The 15,494-nt window shown below is 37.5% G+C and overlaps 1 protein-coding gene across 1 annotated transcript in view; it reads right to left on the bottom strand.

Annotated features, from left to right (window-relative positions):
* Window positions 1-15,494, bottom strand: part of VPS50 (VPS50 subunit of EARP/GARPII complex) — a 132,035-nt gene that overhangs the window by 64,598 nt on the left and 51,943 nt on the right. The window contains 2 exon segments of the mRNA NM_001105413.2: window positions 346-437; window positions 4,096-4,228. Coding sequence (NP_001098883.1) covers window positions 346-437; window positions 4,096-4,228 — 225 coding nt within the window.

Below are 15,494 nucleotides of genomic sequence, written 5' to 3'. Positions count from 1 at the left end.
AAAAACACACATAAAAGAAACAGTATCTCAATAAGAAAACAACTTCTTTAGAAAAGCACAGATCTGCTACAATACTAAAAGTAAAATGTAATCCGGGAATATTTTCAATGGAGAATTTCAAATTAAAACACCTTTTCTACTGCCAGTTACAGTCAAATATAATTCACAACTATTAATAAATTATAGAACTCAAGTAACAGACTTATTCCAAAGAAAATAACATATGACTAGATCTACAAGGAAAAACAAATACAGAAAACCTAAACAATGAATCTGTAAAACACTTTTGACATGAAGGTTTCTACTGTTTTCACAGAAAAAAAAAATAGTTTAAAAAAACCAAACCTGCCATATTCGTGTAAGTCCATGTTCTAATTTCTTTTTTATGTAGCCACGATCAAAACTTGTCTCTTCAGCACCCATCATATTACTCCCTTCTGAAAATAAAAGATGGTATACACTTTTAAACTTGCTTCACATTTCATTCTGCAGAAAAAAAAGTGAACTCTAATATACTGTAAGCATATGTAAAATACAGAAAATATTCTCGATATTTACATAATCAAAACAATGTCAAAAATAAGAACTGGGATTAAATGCATTTGATGAGACAAACTCAAGACTCTGAAATGTTAAGTATAATACTTTACACCTAAGACTACTCAGGTCTTGTGTGACTGGAGGTGGGATTCCAACTTGGGCAGTGTAATCCCAGAAACCAGGTTCTCAATGACCCATATACTGCCTGCTGCCAGGGCATTACAGGACTGATTAACCGAATTATCAATTAATACACATGTTAACAGGAGTATGGAGTGCAAAACTTCTCATGCAGTGAGGCAATGATGCATACAATTTGTATTTTTCATGATCCAGAATACTTTTATCCAATCCAGGTAAATAATCTAACAATGTCCACTTCAAGAGGTTAAGATCAACGACCGGCCTCAAAAATAATTCTCTCCCTAAAAGCAACTGAAAAATACATAAATACATTATATTTTAAAAATTATGCCTCTGTGTGCATAAACTGAGAAAATCGATTGTTCTCATCTCAGGCTGGCAGGGTGTCCGTCCACCGGTGATCAGCAAAAGGCCCCTTCATATCCAGGCCCTGGATACATGCCTTTGTGTTGTTTAGTTGCTCAGTCGTGTCCGACTCTTTGCGACCCCCTGGACTGAAGAGGGTTGCCATTTCCTTCTCCAGAGGATCTTCCTGACCCAGGGATGGAACCCACGTCTCCTTCCTTGGCAGTGGGTTCTTTATCACCGAGCCACCTGGGAAGCCCAGATGCATGCCTGGTGTACTGGTAACCACTCCTACAGTTTAAGCCATACCATCTGTGGTGGTGGGTCAGTGGTTTAGTTGCTAAGTCGTGTCCAACTCTTGCGACCCTATGGACTGTCACCTTCCAGGCTCTTCTGTTCATGGAATTTCCCAGGCAAGAACACTCGAGTGGGTTGCCATTTCCTTCTCCAGGGGATCTTCCTGACTGAGGAATTGAACCCTGGCCTCCTGCATTGCAGGCAGATTCTTTAACAACTGAGCTACAAAGGAATCCTCATACCATCTGTATGGTCTGGCTATTATGAACCCAGCAGCTCATAGCAATGTACCTACACTACACTATAGCTTTAGAGATTTATTTAAAATGGTAAAGTGTTAAGATACCAATAGTATAAACTAGAGGACTTCCCCACGGCTCAGCAGTCAAGAATCTGCCTGCAATGAAGGAGAGAACGACAAGTGAACTCTAGAGGCCCTTTCAGGCTTATCAAGTTTGCGAAGAATAATTTTTAAATTACTGGTTCCTACAATTTAAGCCTTAATGTGAATACAAAAGGAAGACTCTCTGGTGAACAAATGACTTTTTACAGTCCTCGATATTGTCAACTGATGATCAGATTAACCAGGGTCTACAGCATTCTTAAATTATACAGATTAGAGAGAAAGAATTTTAGCAAAGAGGACTAAATGTAGAAGGATCAAAGAGTTTTCAGTTTGAATCTATTTGTTGTTGTTGGGTCGCTAAATTGTGTCCAACTCTTTGAGAGCTCATGGACTGTAGCATGATAGGCTTTTCTGTCCTCTACTATCTCCTGGAGTTTGCTCAAATTCATGTCTCTAGAGTGGGTGACACTCTAAACCATCTCATCCTCTACCACCCCTTTCTCCTTTTGCCTTCAGTCTTTCCCATCATCAGGATCTTTTCTAATGAGTTAGCTCTTTGCATCAGGGGGCCAAAATATTGGAGCAACAACAGCCCTTCTGGTGAAAATTCAGGGTTGATTTCCTTTAGGATTGACTGGTTTGATCTTGAAGTCCAGGATTCTCAGGAGTCTTCTCCATCACCACAATTTGAAAGCATCATGAAAATGTGTATACATAAATATATACATCCATACATAATACATGAAACTATTTGCCTGGAGCAGAAAGCAAGTTTCACCATGATGAGAATATATTATCTTCTACACTCTTGTCTTATATCTAAAGTATGTGTTAATTTTGTTCCAAACTTTTGCTTTGGTTTCTTCTTAAATAATGGACTAGAAAAGGGAAAAAAGGTGCTGAGATGTCTAAACAGTTACCACATCTAGAAAAAAATTAAGGTTGCCAAAACAGCATGAACTTTGTGGGGGAAAAAAAATCCCCTAAGCTCACAAACTCCCTAAATAAAATGAAATTAGAAGAAGAAAAAAAAAAAAGGCCTATAGGTATTTCATTATTAATATAATTACCTCTCTTGATTCATTTCTTTGGATGATATTAATAACTAGTGTTAGCACTTTTTACATTGTCTCTAAACTTTATAGAGATCCTACAGGTAAATGTGTTACTACCTGACGAAACATTTTGTTTCTTTTGTTTATTCTTAATCTACCATTTTACGGAGCAAGACTGGAGCCTGGAGAGGATGAAAGTGACTTCTTCACTTGAAGCCAGGTGTCCCCATACTCGCAGACGCAGTAGAGGAGGTGGGTGAAATGTCTGGTCTAGGATCCTGGCTCAATGCTCTCCTCTCCTCCCCACTTTCTCCTTTCTCTTTCTTTCTCTAAACCTCTTCCTCCCCAACAATATTTCCAAAAGGAGGGAAATCCTTCCATACAATTTATCTTTCTTATTTTTTGCTATCTATATTTATGAGCTTCTTACAAGTCAAGATTAATATTAAACATACATCTTCTATACTACCAATATCCTACATTTTATAAATTAGTAAGATTTGAGCATTCCTTCCCAATCACAAAAACCAAATGCTTCGGAAATTAGAGGTTACTAAAATAACTTGATTAACTAGCTATACTAAACTGTATGTAATACAGAAAAATATGTATCGTATAATTTATTTTGCCCATCCTAAATACTGATATACTCTTTTAAAAGTACTTCTGAATACTTACTCTTAGCTATTGTTCAAGGATAATCACTTAAGATATATAATTATATTATGAAGTAATGCCTAGTTAATATAATTTCTCAAAGGTTTGCTCTTTATGAGTATACTATAGACATTTAAAGTGTATTTCGCTTTCAAAGATAGTATTTAAAACATCTTTTTTAAAATTTAATGTCCCACTATGTTCATGGAGAAAAGCATCAGTAGAATTACTAATTTGCACAGAGTTGGACATGACTGAAGCAACTTAGCAGCAGCAGCAGCAGCATTATTATTAGTACAATTTGAAAATAAGAAAAAAAAGACTTAATATTGAATTAATGCTAATATTAAAAAATAGCATTAATTTTATAGTAAATTTGGACAGACCAATGTCTTACTTAGTTTTCAATTCTTTTTTTTTTTTAAGTGCTCTCTTAATAATTTAGTGCTAAGACCATCACCACATTTTCCCGGAAATTGGTAATACCTATCACATAGGAAGTTCTTCAGCCTGGTATATCCCCAAAGGTAATGGAGTCTTTATAGTAGCTAAATTGATTTCTCTGCTGAACATTTAACCCATTTAACCCATTCAGGTCATCACGGTCCCTGAAACTCTAAAACTACAGCTATCTCTTTTCTTTCTCCTTACTCCAGAAATATGGCATATTTATAATTCAGTTTTTATAATAAAATGAAAATTATTTCCTACCAGAAGCAGAAGTAGTATCCTCATTATCATGCTTTTCATGCCATTCCATAGTCCTGTAATAGCTGAGCATAACTTCCCACAGGGCTTTGCACAGGTCAGCAAGGCATGGGATATAGCTGTCTGGTGTAACATGCTGAAGGAAATGACAAAAGCCAACTTTCAAACTGTCGTGTTTAACACAAAGTTAATCGAAATAAAATGTTATGATGTCAATCAAATGCAATAAAGAATTAGATAAGAAAATTTCTTCCACTGATACGTCTAAAAAGAAAGCCCAACAGCAAGAAAAGTGTGTTCTTATTTCAACACAGAGCAAACAGTAATTTGTTCAACATGTCCCATGTTTCAACGTGGAACAAATGGTAATTTCTCTCCATAATGATTTCCCCCCTCCTCTAAATTCCCCAGTTAGTAAAATATTTATCAAGCCATTAATAAAAATACTAACTTGTATGAGTTAGTAAGCACACTTTTAGTAATTAACAGTAACAATTACAATTAGTAATTCCTATTTCAACATGGCTTTTTAGTATTCATGGGCAGTATCAATTCTCATACTATGAATCCATACACTACTGAATTGCTGTTACGAATAAGAGTGCAAACTTCCCCAAATACATGTTTTCAAAGCCATGTTCTTAGCATACAAACGCAGCTTTATTCTCATTCTTAGACAAGTTACAACTTGCAAAAAGATAGTCATATTTACGTAAATTAAGTTAGCACCTTTGACAATCTGTAAATTCTTTACATTACAGGGATATAGCTATTTCATATTTGACAATACTATTTTAAAATATGTTGTATATGGCTATGAAAAAGTATGTGGTTCCCAAATCTTCTCCCTAATGAAAATGCGTGGATTTTTCTCCCTCTATCCTTAGTAAAACACTATCAGTTTGTCATTCTGCTCCTCTTATTTCATAGGTAGGGTAACGCCTCGATTCTATTAATCAGGTTTTCTGTCTGTCACAATGGAGCATTTGCTCCATCGTTTGTATTTCCCCTGGACCCAGCAATTCCACTTCTAGGAATTTATACAGAAGGTGTACTTCAATCAATGTGAAAATACATACGCACAAGGTTGTTTGCTGAGGGATAATCTGTTAACTGCAAAATACTGGAATCTATCTAAATGTCCAAACACAGGAAATCCGTTGAATAAACTATCTTTACACACACAAAAGAGCACTGTGCAACTATGAAAAATAATAAGCATATACTTTAACAAAAGTTTAATAAAAAATTTTCCCTTTCATATGATATATATACATGTGAGGAAGGGAAACATTTTTATTACACATATGTATGTCATTATAAATAGAAAAAATTAATGCATCTATCTGCCTATCATCAAAAGAATAAACATAGTGAATATAAAGAAGAAAACACTGAAAGAGATGGCATGGAACAACAGACTGGTTACAAATAAGAAAAGGAGTCCATCAAGGCTGTATATTGTCACCCTGCTTATTTAACTTATATGCAGAGTACATCATGAGAAACGCTGGGCTGGAAGAAGCACAGGCTGGAATCAAGATTGCTGGGAGAAATATCAATAACCTCAGATATGCAGATGACACCACCCTTATGGCAGAAAGTGGAGAGGAACTAAAAAGCCTCTTGATGAAAGTGAAAGAGGAGAGTGAAAAAGTTGGCTTAAAGCTCGACATTCAGAAAACGAAGACCATGGCATCTGGTCCTATCATTTCATGGGAAATAGATGGGGAAACAGTGGAAACAGTGTCAGACCTTATTTTTGGGGGCTCCAAAATCACTGCAGATGGTGACTGCAGCCATGAAATTAAAAGACGCTTACTCCTTGGAAGGAAAGTTATGACCAATCTAGATAGCATATTCAAAAGCAGAGATATTACTTTGCCAACAAAGGTCTATCTAGTCAAGGCTGTGGTTTTTCCAGTGGTCATGTATGGATGTGAGAGTTGGACTGTGAAGAAAGCTGAGCGCCAAAGAATTGACACTTTTGAACTGTGATGTTGGAGAAGACTCTTGAGAGTCCTTTGGACTGCAAGGAGATCCAACCAGTCCATTCTAAAGGAGATCAGTCCTGGGTATTCATTGGAAGGACTGATGTTGAAGCTGAAACTCCAATATTTTGGCCATCTCATGCGAAGAGTTGACTCATTGGAAAAGACCCTGATGCGGGGAGGGATTGGGGACAGTAGGAGAAGGGGACGACAGACGATGAGATGGCTGGACGGCATCACCGACTCGATGCACATGAGTTTGAGTGAACTCCGGGAGTTGGTGATGGACAGGGAGGCCTGGCGTGCTGCGATTCATGGGGTCACAAAGAGTCGGACACGACTGAGCGACTGAACTGACTGACTGACTGAAGAGATGGCATGGGGGATGAGACAGAAGGAACACAGGAGGAAATGAAATTAGGATGGCTATCCAGATTTACACATGGCTTGCAGAGATAAACACAAATATTTTTGCATACTTACGCTATAATTTGTGGTAATTTTTTATGTTGACTTTCCCTGTTTACTTTTATAATTACTACTTTTACAATGAACCAGTCTTGCATTTTTCCTTGGTTTATTTTTACCACATCATTACAATTGACATATCTCTCATACCACAAACATGTAACTAAAATTAATACTGATGTATGAGTTCAGGAAAGAGCTAAAAGCAGAGGACAAAGAAAAGGCAAAAATCACAAAAAGGTTCTGAATTGCAGCTTAACAATCATTCACTGGAATAAAGGTACTCCTCTACAAACTTTCATAAACTCAACTTTGCCTAAGTTTGTGTTTATACTATGTAAATAAATTTAACCTAATTATATCCCAACGTATCTTTCTGATAGATGAAAGCAGTGTTAGCCTTATTTTTCCCAAAGGAAAAGTATGACTATACAAATAATTGTGCTGCTGCTGCTGCTGCTAAGTCACTTCAGTCGTGTCCCACTCTGTGCGACCCCATAGACGGCAGGCAGCCCACCAGGCTCCCCCATCCCTGGGATTCTCCAGGCAAGAACACTGGAGTGGGTTGCCATTTCCTTCTCCAATGCATGAAAGTGAAAAGTGAAAGTGAAGTCGCTCAGTCGTGTCCGACTCGTTAGCGACCCCATGGACTGCAGCCTACCAGGCTCCTCCGTCCATGGGATTTTCCAGGCAAAGTACTGGAGTGGGGTGCCATTGTCCACCAATCACCTTTTATTATAATTGTCACAGTTTAACAAATTAGAAAATTGGAACTTGGAGCTACTACCTTCTGTTCTCCGCTAGATCACTGTCTAGATACATTAGTTGCCTATTTGTTCAAGAAAAAGGAGGTTCTTTACTACGTTACCTCTTGACGATTTGCTAAAACTTAATGGGTTTGGATGAGATTATATACACAAAAATGTTTATGTGAAATGTTTTTCAGAGAAAGTTGAAATTATTTAGTGAAACTATAGAAGCTTTTTCTCACCTAACTTATTCAAGTGTAAAGAATTCAAAGATCTAGCCAAAGCCCACACGTGAAAGTTGCCCAAACTTATCTTCAAAAATGTCGTATGTGCAAACATAAGACTGTGATGTACTGAGCAAGATGCTTCTTACCTCAATTTATATTCTAAAATAGAAACAAATGTATAGATTCATCATACAAAATAGACAGTAAACAGTTTAAGAAAAAAAGACAAGGTGCAACAGATATATATTGTTTTTAATAGACTTAAGTGAAATGTATTCATCTCTGTACTTGGAAGCCCATGCTGGCGAGAAGTCATTTCATTTTAAAATTGGACTCCAGAAACCACTTTCCACTATACTGTGCAATCAACCAGGGTCAACTCTCATAGCAACAAATGCTTTTGATGCTTTTAACACCTTACTACTAAAATCATTCACAACCGATGCTCTCCAACTGATTTACACAATCACCACCAAATTTCAAATAGAAACTCTTATTTCCGACATGTGTGAACCATGACTATGATGACAGAATCAAAAAAACCAACAAATATGCAAATAACTGTACAAGTACTCGGTAAATAAAAGGCAGGCCAAGAAGAGAATCTGGGTTTCTGACTTACTACTTCCGCTCGGACATCAATTCTTCTTCACGCCAGCAGAGCGTAACAGAAAGAGGACTAGACAAGGAACGGGAAGCCCTGGGTCCCAACCAGCACCTGTTTCACAGCTTACCGGTCACAGGCCCTTAGATGGTAAACCACTCTAGATATCTCACATTCACATTCCACAAATCAATGTTAGAGATTCTTAGATCTGCTACTTCATCAAGGGTTTAATCCATTCACTGATTACTAAATACCCAACACTGCAATTCAGTTCAACTTCCAATTAATGGGTGATTTGTTCAGTATAAAATCAGGCGTACCAGGAGAGAGTAGTGCCATATAACAGTTTCAGTCCAATGCTCCGATCGCATATCAATAATAGCAACAAAAGCCTTGAATTAATCAATCTAGAAAACACTTGCACTAAACAGCATGTCTAAGTATGGGAAATAGAAATTTACTTATCAAACATTTTTCTGTGTTCCAGAGCGACTTTCCACTGCCATCGTAAAGCTATGAGTACTAATGTATTCAGGGAAGGTTGACAGGTGAGAAGAGAAAAAGGTATAGTATTTTAGAACCGTCTCAAAAATCATGCAGAAAAGGAGGAACATTTTAAGTAACCTAAATTTTGTTTGCAACTCATAAACTCCATACAGATAACATACATGTCTAGTAACCAGTGATCACAAATAGAAACAAATATCCTATGTGCAGGATTTGGAGAAGACTCACAAATCCAGATGTTATAATGCAAGAATGCTCAACACAGCGTTATTACCAAGCTTCACTACTCAAGTGTCAAAATTCATTCTTTTTTTTTTTTCAGCCAAATTCCCATTGGCTATCTATTTTACATATGGTAATGTAAGTTTCCATGCTACTCTCTGCATACATCTCACCCTCTCCTCCTCTCTCCCTATGCCCATATGTCTGTTCTCTATGTCTGTTTCTCCACTGTTGCCCTGTAAATAAATTCTTCAGAACCATTTTTCTAGATTCCGTATACATGCATTAGAATATGGTATTTATCTTTCTCTTTCTGACTTACTTTACTCTGTATAATAGGTTCTAGGTTCATCCACTTCATTAGAACTGACTCAAAGGTGTTCCTTTTTATGGCTTAGTCATATTCCATTGTGTATATCTACCACAGCTTCTTTATCCATTCATCTGTCGGACATCTAGGTTGCTTCCATGTTCTAGCTGTTGTAAATAGTGCTGCAATGAACAATGGGATACATGTGTCTCTTTCAATTTTGGTTTCCTCAGGGTATATGCTCAGGAGTGGGATTGCTGGGTCATATGGTGGTTTTATTCCTAGTTTTTTAAGGAATCTCCATACTCTCTTCCATAGTGGATGTATCAGTTTACATCCCCACCAACAGCGCAAGAGGGTTCCCTTGTCTTCACACCCTCTCCAGCATTTATTGTTTGTACACTTTTTGATGAGGGCCATTCTGACCGGTATAAGGTGATATCTCATTGTAGTTTTGATTTGCGTTTCTCTAATAATAAGCAATGCTGGGCATCTTTTCATGTGTTTGTTAGACATCTGTATGTCTTTTTTGGAGCAATGTCTGTTTAGGTTTTTTTCCCCACTTTTGATTGGGTTGTTTGTTTTCTTGGTATTGAGCTGTACGAGCTGCTTGTGTATTTTGGAAATTAATCCTTTATCAATTAGTTGTTTTATTTGCTATTATTTTCTCCCATTTTGAGGGTTGTCTTTTCACCTTCTTACAGCTTCTTTTGCTGTAAGCAAAAGCTTACAAGTCCAAGCGCTTTTAAGTTTAATCAGGCCCCACTTGTTTTCTTTTGTTTTTATTTTCATTACTCTAGAAGGTGGGTCATAAAGGATCTCTCTTTGATTTATGTTGTTGAGTGTTCTGCCTATGTTTTCCTCTAAGAGTTTTGTAGTTTCTGGTCTTACATTTAGGTCTTCAATCCATTTTGAGTTTATCTTTGTGAAAATTCATTATTTAATCAAGTCCTGATGAACACTTTCACAGAATCCACAGATCTGATTTCTTATCATTATCAGTTAAGAGTAAAACTTTGTACCTTCCAGCTCTACTATTAACCATCCCAACCAGCCCACCTGGTCAAAGTTAAAATGATGAAATAAGCTTGTTAAAAGCAGCAACGTCTCAGCCTTACCTATAAGCAATAATTTAGTAAGACTCTAGACATCATTTTCATAGAACAGAGAAAAGCCAGAAACGAATATATGCAGCCTTTCATACCTGAACCACACGGTGATAAAAAATTCACCTTTGAAACCTGCTTCGGTGCCAAGTGGTAAATATGAAAAAAAAAGAGGCCACTAAATTTAGTCTTTTGATTCTTATTAATTTACTTTTTACCCATCAGAAATCTCTATTACAAGTTGCCAACAAAAATTTCAGCAAGATGATCTTTTATGTTAAAACATCACAACAAAAATTCTTAGGAGCATCCCTGAAGTATTATCATCTTGTTTCACTCTGACTTAGCACTCTAATCACATCCCACCAAACAGAGAGGGAGCAGATGTTTTGGCATCCGCATAGAGATTTAAAACTCCTAGCACTGCCATCCCTACCCTCATCCGAACACACAAACACACTCACAGATGATTTCCAAGAGCAGCAGAGACTTATCAACATCTCTAGATGAATCCTGTTAGCGTAGGGAACTCACATCACCAGAAGCAGCTGGAGAAAACTGACTACTTAGCTGAGAGGTTTCTGGAAACATGTTGGAGATCAAAACAGCATTAAGCTCCAGGGAACTAAAAACATTTCTGGGGAGGCTGAACTAAATCAGTGGCTGGGCCAATCAATTTAAAGATTTTCTCAACCATTGATGACTTCCGTTAGGACCAACCTGTACAAAACAGGAATACTCTAAGTCCTTTCGAATCACTGAACACCAGAGCGGTGCTCTGTATAGTGGACTGGATGGCACGCGTTTGGGCCTGGGGCCCAAATTTGTGACTTACTCAGCCATGCATAACTCCAACATATCACTTTATGTATCCAAACCTCAAGGGATAAAGCAGATAACCTCGAGTTTCTCTGAAGCTTTAAAGACTATGATTCTCCATAGGTAAAACATGCATATGCTGTAGCAAGAATTTCCTTACACTAAACTGGATTCATTTGTGATTTCAACACACAAACATATCATGGTGAAAAATCAGTCATTCTCATCTTCTAGGCATTTTATCATTAATACTAAATATGTATGTACACATGAAGACATATGTAACACATATGGTATAAACAATACCAACTTGGAACTAAGTAACCAGCACCCTCTAAATAGTGAAATACACAGAAGGCATTCCTTCTCTACAATCCTCAGGTTTGCCTGATGTGATGTTATGTGCTCAGCTGTGTCTGACTCTTTGCAACCCCATGGACTATAGCCCGCCAGGTTCCTCTGTCCATGGGATTTCCCATGCAAGAACGGGAGTGGGGTACCATTTCCTACTCTAGGGGATCTTCTGGAACCAGGGATCGAATCCGTGTCTCTTATGTCCCCTGCACTAACAGGAGGGTTCTTTACCACCTGCACCCCCCGGGAAGCTCCAGGTTTGGCTAATTGCTGCTAAGTGGCCTTCATCAAATGCAAAGCTTAATACTGCAAAACAAGCAAAACTTGAAGAATCAGAATATACAATTTACCTTTCAAAATTTCAAATGATGAAGTGCTATGAACTCCCATGCTAAGATCATCACTCTAAATGGACAGTATTTAAAAATAAGAACTTGGCAGGTTTCAAGAATGGCTTTTACCAGTAAATGACTGTTCTGGCTGGCAGCTGTGTACCACACCTTGAACACAGGTTGGCTTGGGGACTTTCCTGGTGGTCCAGAGATTAAGAAAGTGCCTTGCAATGCAGGGGACATGGGTCTGATCCCTGGTCAGGGAACTAAGATACCGTATGCCATGGGGCAACTGAGCCCATGTGCCACAATTAAGATCTCATGCAACCAAATAAATAAAAATAAATATTAGAAAAAATAGGTTGGCTCTTTAATATTTACCCCTATCTTTCCCCCCAACCTGGAAAAAATCACCCAGCAGTCTAAACTACGTTGATAGTTTTAACTGTCTGTAGTCTTGGGCAGCTAAGAGAGGCCTCAGTACACCTGCGTCCATTTCAAGTGACCAGAAAACACCTTCATTTCCAGGCAAGGGAGAGAAAGGTGGCTACCCAAATAACATCATGCTCTCTACAGGCACTCATTAGTCCCAGGGTATCGTAGAAATCAAATCACTGTATTTGGTGTAATCCTGTTAAACCAAGCCAGACATCCCACTGCTTCTTTCCTCTGCCCACGCTCTCCTTTCAGGTCACTGCACAGAATATTGCCTCTGTATCTCTGGACCCAGCCACATACACTGTGCTTGCTGAAATACAAACCCACTCAGAGGTCATAGCCTGCTTCTCGGTCTCCTTCAACCCCTCAAGAATTGTGTTGATCCCATCTGACACATGTATATGTTGTTGGAACTTTTCTTACCTCCTCTTGATCATAATGAATACAACCATCCTAGGTAACAAACTACTTATAAGCTTATTGCCCCTTGCTGAGCTGAACTGATGACTTGATGAACAAGAGCTGGGTCATGACAAGGGAAGGTTTTCCTGGTGGCTCAGCAGTAAAGAATGTGCTTGCCAATGGAGGAGACATGGCTTCAGTCCCTGGGTTGGGAAGATCCTCTGGAGAAGGAAATGGCAACTCGCTCTAGTATTCTTGCCTGGGAAATCCCATGGACAGAGGGGCCGGGTGGGCTATGGTTCATGGGGTTGCAATTTGTCAGGCATGACTTAGTGACTAAACCACCACCAATGACAAGGGAACTGGTTTATACTAAGTCAGAGTGCTAAGACAGCGGGATCTTTTATCTTCTACCAGCACCCATGAAACAGTTAATAGACTACCTTGTTAGTCTGCAAGCAGGATAAAATTTCAATCTTTCACAGTTCTGACAATCCAAAGAGGAAATGGCAGGGAAAAAAGAAGACATGGATAAACTTCCCTTACTTATCTTTTGGTCATTAAGTTTTAAATATTTAAAATTACCAAAATTTATTTTTTATTTTACCTTAAATATTTAGAAACCAATATATAACTCATATTAAAAAACTGACTGGGTGCTACATACACTTGATATGAATAAATCTGACAGCTGAATTCTTGGAGTATTTTAAAGCTAATCTGATAAAGCACTCAAGTAAATAGTATTATTCCTCTAACTGGAAAGGTTTCTCTAGTAAGAAAGGAAAGGTTCACTCATTTATCCAACCAAATCAACCAAATTAACCTCAACAATCAATGAAATGCCCCCATTTAATTTCCTTCACATCCTGAGTGAAAAACAACATAAACTGTTATTGATATGCTATCTTCTGGAATTTGACAATTAAGCTATTAAATATAAAATAATCAGCATTCTTATGCACAGGGAAAAGGGTAAGAGCAGACACTACTGATGAGAAGCCTAAGTTGAAACATGCTTTCTGCAAGGCAATTTTGGAAATATAAACCAAAGTTTTAAAAATGCAAAGCCTTTGACAATGCAATTTTAATCTTCATCTTCTATCCTAAAGAAATAATGATCTATGCAAAGATTTAGCTTTAAAAATACTTACTACAGTGCTGTTCATCATGATAAAAGCTGGAAATAATATAAATATTGACGAATAAGAAACTGGTTAATTAATCCACAGGATCTCTTACACTGAAGTACTGTCAAGCCCTAAAAGGTACGTGAGTAGTATACTTACTGAAACAGAAATTGGTTTTTGTTTGTTTGTTTGTTTTTAAATTTTATTTTATTTTTAAACTTTACATAATTGTATTAGCTTTGCCAAATATCAAAATGAATCCATCACAGGTATACATGTGCTCCCCATCCTGAACCCTCCTCCCTCCTCCCTCCCCATACCATCCCTCTGGGTCATCCCAGTGCACTAGCCCCAAGCATCCAGTACCGTGCATTGAACCTGGACTGGCATCTCGTTTCATACATGATATTTTACATGTTTCAATGCCATTCTCCCAAATCTTCCCACCCTCTCCCTCTCCCACAGAGAAAATTGTTTATAACATAGCAAGTGGGAAAAAATGTTATAAATCTGCATGTACAGCATAATCCTACTTTAAAAAGCTATTTGCTTATATAATATACATTAAAAGAACCAGCTTTGAATGCAGAAATACTAATTTTTACTTTCTTTTTTCACTTTTCTGTACTTGCCTACAGTCAATATGATGATAATTCCCAGCAGCCTATCATCATTACAATTCAGTACCAAGAGGTATTACTTATGAGAATGAAAATTTTAAAACCTAGAAGAATGGAACACTGGACAAGCCTTTCGTTGGTCTCTCTATAAAGTACGCACCTGAAGGAACTTGTAAAGTCCACACGCATCCCTACTACATAGCACGGGAACTCTACTCAGTGCTACGTGGCAGCCTGGACGGGAGGGGAGTCTGGGAGGAATGGACACATGTGTGTGTGTGGCTGAGTCCCTCTGCTCTTCACCTGAAACTGTCACACCATTGTTAATTGGCTATACCCCAGTATAAAATAAAGAGTTTTTTAAAAAGTACATGGCACTGAGAAAGCACTCAGTGTTGGTTTTCTTTCCCCTCAATCAAATCCGAAGACTAAGTCAACACTACACGAGTTAGAGACAAAGAGTTCAATCCAATATACTAAATAAACATTTACTAAACACCTCCAATGTGCCAGATAGCGAAAATAAATACTGAAATTATTTCAGAAAGCTTTTTCTAAAAAAACAGTACATTTTCCCCCAAGTATTATTACATTGCCAAGTTCATTTCAAAAACAAAACTCATTAAAATCATTTGGAAATGAACAACTGAAAAATGGCTGAGAAAATGCAGTCAGCTTAGCCAGCTCTATTATTATAAAATTAATCAATAACACCCTAATTAATATCTTGAAATAAGCTCCCCATGGAAACTCATGAGCTGCCAAAAAAAAAAAAAGTTTTAAAAACACTAAAAACTGATGCATACTTCATAAACTTTCAAAAAAATCTACACAGGGTTTCCCTACAAAGTCATGAAATAAAGAGCTTCTTCCACTTGATGTTTTTAAATCTCTCCACAAACTGGTGTAAATATGCAAGGTACATCAATGCATTGATAAATGCAATCACAAAAAGGCTTTTTAATCAAATAAAATGACTACTATCCCTTTTACATTGGCCCTTGCCAGAAATGAACATGATGTAATTCTCATTTCAAACTTCTCCTTGTAAGTAGTACTCCATCATTTGTGCTGCAAGATAATGTAAGTATTTTTTAAAAGAGCCAAAACTATTGATTTA

Source organism: Bos taurus, chromosome 4 (assembly GCF_002263795.3).
Source record: "Bos taurus isolate L1 Dominette 01449 registration number 42190680 breed Hereford chromosome 4, ARS-UCD2.0, whole genome shotgun sequence".
In the NCBI taxonomy this organism is placed as follows: Eukaryota; Metazoa; Chordata; class Mammalia; order Artiodactyla; family Bovidae; genus Bos; species Bos taurus.
This window is presented reverse-complemented; position numbering and strand designations above follow the sequence as displayed.